A 5,863-nucleotide genomic window follows, 5' to 3' on the forward strand; every position below is an offset into this window, starting at 1 on the left:
GCACCGACAGGCAGAGACCGTTCAGCACTGCATCTGCTGTCAGCTAAAAGAAGCACTGAGGTCTTCCTGGAGGTTTCCGCCAAAATAAAAGCTCCATCAACATTCATAAATGTTAGGATTGTAATTTTACGGTTGTTCTGTAAAATAAAATAAAAAAGTAAGACAATAATAATGATGATTATTAACTACAGCAGCTATATTAATACATTTATTATAACATTCACACATAGTGTTCAAATCTGTAATAGATTTGTATCTGTGGGATCTGAAATATATTCTAAAGTTGTAAAATAATTCTCTTCTGCTCAGCAAGGCTGCATTTATTTGTACAGTAACAAATACACGCCTGATTCAAGAAGGGGCTCGCAAAAATGACCAAACTAAATAATTTTCCTAACTTATTAATTTTAAGTTAAATTGTGCTTTATTGGTATAACGTCTGCTAGAATGTTAAAAAATGTTCAGTGTTAAGTAAATATTTCTAAATCGTTGTTTTGTAATTTATTTTTTTCTTTGAAAAGCAAGACAAAATAGTAAAAAGCTAAATTTGGGTATTTTTTAACTTATGCAACATTGAAAAACTCTATACATGGCGGAAACCGTGTTCAGTATTTCATTTTGTTCGGCGTCGGCCAAGAATTTTGTTTTCGGTGCATCCCGAATATATGGTTTATATACATTATTTGAAACATTATGCATTTTTTTCAAAGATAGTCATGTTATTTTATTGCTTTGAATAAACGTGCATTAGTAATATTTTGCTCGATGCGCCCTCTTGTGGCCTCGAGAGAGAGAGAGAAGCCAAACGCTTTCACCCCTAGCTGAAATCATGCCTTTTAAATTCAAATATAATTTGAATATTGAGAATATTGAAGTACAAAATCCAAATGTAGTTTTTCAGCCATTTGGACAGCCCTAGTTGATACTGACGACAAACGTTGTGTCGGTCGGCTCCGAGGATGAGCTTCTCCACACACTAATGCTTATTTCTGAAGAGTCTCGTGATGTCTGTCAGCCAATCAGAACACAGCATTGAGCTGCTTTCTAATGAGTTCGGTGTCTGTCTCTTTCTTCTTCTGCAGACCGTGAGCCGTCACTTCCGCAATATTCCAGTCAATGAGAAGGAGACGCTCACGTACTTTATTTATATGGTGAAGAGCAGTAAAAGCCGGCTGGACCAGAAATCAGACGGGATCAAGCCAGTGGAATGAAGCTCCCTCGGATCTGTTAGCTGGCTTCACAATTCCTCTCTGAATGCTTGCTGTGTTTGTGTCCATACGGGAGTCTCTTCAGTCGCGCGCTTGTGTAGTGATGATGATGATGATGATGACCCACAGTAACATCAATATAACATCAATATCACGCTGATGCTCAGATCTCACTATTTATCCAGCCAGGACCTGATTGAAAGCATGACAGAGACTGAATGACTGCAGATTTTCTCCTCCCAGAAGAGCCGGAGGTTTCCGTTTTTCGTTTCTTTTGTGTTCGTCTGCTCTGTGACACAAACATGCCTCTGCTTTTATACGACCGCTGCATATCTATATAGCTTTTTTTGTAGATTATAATGTTAGTTTCCTTCCTTCCTTTGTTTGGAGTAACTCGTCTAAATACAGTTCTTGTGGCACTACTCGTATTAGGACTGATTGTGTGTAAATGTGTCACGCTCCAGCTGTAAAATCAGCTTATATTTCAGGATAACAGGACATCAGACGAAAGAATATGAATAATATCGCTCAGATATAGTCTGCTGAGACGCGTGAGCCTAATAATAATGATGATTATTAACTACAGCAGCTATATTAATACATTTATTATAACATTCACACATAGTGTTCAAATCTGTAATAGATTTGTATCTGTGGGATCTGAAATATATTCTAAAGTTGTAAAATAATTCTCTTCTGCTCAGCAAGGCTGCATTTATTTGTACAGTAACAAATACACGCCTGATTCAAGAAGGGGCTCGCAAAAATGACCAAACTAAATAATTTTCCTAACTTATTAATTTTAAGTTAAATTGTGCTTTATTGGTATAACGTCTGCTAGAATGTTAAAAAATGTTCAGTGTTAAGTAAATATTTCTAAATCGTTGTTTTGTAATTTATTTTTTTCTTTGAAAAGCAAGACAAAATAGTAAAAAGCTAAATTTGGGTATTTTTTAACTTATGCAACATTGAAAAACTCTATACATGGCGGAAACCGTGTTCAGTATTTCATTTTGTTCGGCGTCGGCCAAGAATTTTGTTTTCGGTGCATCCCGAATATATGGTTTATATACATTATTTGAAACATTATGCACTTTTTTCAAAGATAGTCATGTTATTTTATTGCTTTGAATAAACGTGCATTAGTAATATTTTGCTCGATGCGCCCTCTTGTGGCCTCGAGAGAGAGAGAGAAGCCAAACGCTTTCACCCCTAGCTGAAATCATGCCTTTTAAATTCAAATATAATTTGAATATTGAGAATATTGAAGTACAAAATCCAAATGTAGTTTTTCAGCCATTTGGACAGCCCTAGTTGATACTGACGACAAACGTTGTGTCGGTCGGCTCCGAGGATGAGCTTCTCCACACACTAATGCTTATTTCTGAAGAGTCTCGTGATGTCTGTCAGCCAATCAGAACACAGCATTGAGCTGCTTTCTAATGAGTTCGGTGTCTGTCTCTTTCTTCTTCTGCAGACCGTGAGCCGTCACTTCCGCAATATTCCAGTCAATGAGAAGGAGACGCTCACGTACTTTATTTATATGGTGAAGAGCAGTAAAAGCCGGCTGGACCAGAAATCAGACGGGATCAAGCCAGTGGAATGAAGCTCCCTCGGATCTGTTAGCTGGCTTCACAATTCCTCTCTGAATGCTTGCTGTGTTTGTGTCCATACGGGAGTCTCTTCAGTCGCGCGCTTGTGTAGTGATGATGATGATGATGACCCACAGTAACATCAATATCCCGCTGATGCTCAGATCTCACTATTTATCCAGCCAGGACCTGATTGAAAGCATGACAGAGACTGAATGACTGCAGATTTTCTCCTCCCAGAAGAGCCGGAGGTTTCCGTTTTTCGTTTCTTTTGTGTTCGTCTGCTCTGTGACACAAACATGCCTCTGCTTTTATACGACCGCTGCATATCTATATAGCTTTTTTTGTAGATTATAATGTTAGTTTCCTTCCTTCCTTTGTTTGGAGTAACTCGTCTAAATACAGTTCTTGTGGCACTACTCGTATTAGGACTGATTGTGTGTAAATGTGTCACGCTCCAGCTGTAAAATCAGCTTATATTTCAGGATAACAGGACATCAGACGAAAGAATATGAATAATATCGCTCAGATATAGTCTGCTGAGACGCGTGAGCCTCGTCCAAACACAAATATGTGTCTCTAGAATGTGTTGTTATGGTGGAAACTTGTATTTTTTAGTATAAACTTAAGCAGTTTACCTACGATTTTATATATAAGTAAAACCGAAGCATGACATCAGAGCAAATACACAATTGTTACTGTGATTTTACGTTTGAATTAAAGGATTAGATTGCTATTTGACACTAGTGATCAGAACAGACTGTCTGATGCAGAACAGAACTGAAGAAGCAGTGCTGGAGGAATGGAGGAATGGAGAAAGACGTTTAGGGTCACTTCTGTTACGCAGTAAGCCTGTATTTTCTCTTATTTGGCTTGGTACATACTGGAGAGGATATTAAATTCAAAAAAGTGTTTAAAAGTCATTAATATAAGACCATTTGTGGTGAGAAAGAAGCACAAACATTAGTAGAACAATGCGTTTGATGAATGCACAGAAACTGCTATTAGAGCTAAATCGCTTAAGAACTCATTAATTCCCGTTTAATAGAATTTCTCTGTTTTTCAGATGTATATTTCTACTTGCAAAGTAAACATGCTTTAGGGTGTTTACATGCGTTTACTGGAAACAATAGTATTCCTCACTATTAAAACTCACGTTTTAGTTTTACTTCATTTTAACCAAACTGTTGAGTTTATTGTAAATGTTAAACTGTTGCTGAAATATTAGAATAATTCCCATAACTAACGTAATTTTAGTAAAATGACTGAATGTTGCAGAAGCGTTTCTCTTGGACTGAGGATTCAACAGAGGCCATCTGCTTCAGTAGAATTAAGGTGACGCGTTTAATTTAAGTCTAATTTTCCTCCTTTTTTTTTAAATGAAACGCCTTCAAATGTATTAGAATAACATGACCGAACAAAAACAAAAAAAATCTACCCAAATTTTGTCCACTGCCCAATCGAAGCGGCGGTGGACAAAACTGGTTCACCTTTCTGAACGAATCGGTTGAATAAATGACTCAGTGATTCACTCAACTGAGTCAAATGCTGAGTTTGAATGAATCGGTTGAATAAATGACTCAGTGATTCACTCAACTGAGTCAAATGCTGTGTTTGAACGAATCGGTTGAATAAATGACTCAGTGATTCACTCAACTGAGTCAAATGCTGAGTTTGAATGAATCGGTTGAATCTCAGTGACTCACTGATTAACAGTCACTTGCTGCCACCTACTGGCGGTTTTAATTTCACATTTCCACTATTTTTTCATGTTTTCAATTATTTCAAATATCAGTATTCAACGTTTATGTTAAAAACAAAACATTAGGCCTATTTATGCATCTGTCACTGCAGGTTAAATGCATCCATGTCCCTCTGAGCTACACAAACTGTGTAAATACATCTAAATGCTATTTCAGACGCAGATTCCAGAAATGATTTCTTACGCTGGAATGAAAGACACTGAGTACCGGATGAAGTGCTTCTTATTCTTACCCACAAATAAGACAAGAAATGGAAGAAAGAGTTAAAACTGAACACAATCTTGCTACTCAAGCTGTGTATGAACATTTATATATATATTTATTTGCTGCTTTTCCATTTTGCATTTACTTGTACTTTTACTTTCAATACTTGAGTACATTTAAGGCAAAAAAAATACTTTTCATACTTAAGTACAGTAAATATCACATACTTTAAGACTTTTACTCCAGTGCTATTCTAAACGCAGACTTCAGCTTCTACCAAAGTCATTTTCTGGTCAGATATCTGTACTTTTACTTGAGGATGGCTTTCAGGCTCTTTATACACCACTGCATTAATGATATCAACTATTGTTATTTCAGCTAGTGCTAACTAAATTGTTGATATCAAAAATGCATATGCTGGACTGATTAACATTCAGATTGTTACAGGAATGGGGTTTTAATAAAGCTATCATCTCATAAAGAAATAACAAAAATACAAAGAAGGGGATTCCAGATGTATTTGATTGTATTTTAGTATTTCAGCAGAAAAACAGGTGGTAGTGAATTTGGCAGTGTGTGAATATTTCTGGTGACGTTTATGTAATCTCTCAACACAATACTTTTGTGGGGTGCGCCTGAAACAGTGATTGTGCCTGAAGTCGTCTTTCACACTCGAGAGAGTCGCTAATGCTGGAGAGACTCGAGGACGAGTGAATAACTGCGTGTTCAGATTTGGGTGAACTGTCCCTTTAATAAAATGAAGCAGCGGAAGTTGTCATCGTGCCGCCGGATGTGAGAGCGTCTGCGACGAAACCATGGGACGAGAGTCGCGGTAAATATTTCTATGTTTATTCAGCTTCATTTTTAAACGTTTTAATAAGTCTTTTATTAAAAATGGCAAACATGTATTATGAAGGTGTTATTAAAACCTCTGCGGTCTTAAACAGCGACGTAAGACTGTTTGAGTCAGATTGAGCTTCTACTCGACCAACTAGCTATCTAATGTTAACTGCTTTTATTGATAACATTTTCGTGTGTGTGTGTGTCTCTCTCTCTCTCTCTCTCACACACACACACACACACACACTCACTCTCT

At 37.0% G+C, this 5,863-nt stretch overlaps 2 protein-coding genes across 3 annotated transcripts in view; both read left to right on the forward strand.

Moving 5' to 3' along the window:
- sap30l (sap30-like) overlaps nucleotides 1-1,761 on the forward strand; it is a 5,520-nt gene extending 3,759 nt beyond the window's left edge. Inside the window, exon 5 of the mRNA XM_016295948.1 lies at nucleotides 1,083-1,761. Within this exon, the coding sequence (XP_016151434.1) occupies nucleotides 1,083-1,211 (129 nt within the window). The 3' untranslated portion in view covers nucleotides 1,212-1,761. The remainder of the gene's footprint in view (nucleotides 1-1,082) is intronic.
- A 3,758-nt stretch (nucleotides 1,762-5,519) lies between these two features.
- LOC107603249 (probable ATP-dependent RNA helicase DDX46) overlaps nucleotides 5,520-5,863 on the forward strand; it is a 20,526-nt gene continuing 20,182 nt past the window's right edge. For both annotated transcript variants that reach the window (XM_016296006.1, XM_016296008.1), the window contains exon 1: nucleotides 5,520-5,599. In XM_016296006.1, coding sequence (XP_016151492.1) covers nucleotides 5,583-5,599 — 17 coding nt within the window. In that variant the 5' untranslated portion in view covers nucleotides 5,520-5,582. The remainder of the gene's footprint in view (nucleotides 5,600-5,863) is intronic.

Source organism: Sinocyclocheilus grahami, unplaced genomic scaffold, assembly GCF_001515645.1.
Source record: "Sinocyclocheilus grahami isolate Dianchi unplaced genomic scaffold, SAMN03320097.WGS_v1.1 scaffold343.1, whole genome shotgun sequence".
Taxonomy (NCBI): domain Eukaryota; kingdom Metazoa; phylum Chordata; class Actinopteri; order Cypriniformes; family Cyprinidae; genus Sinocyclocheilus; species Sinocyclocheilus grahami.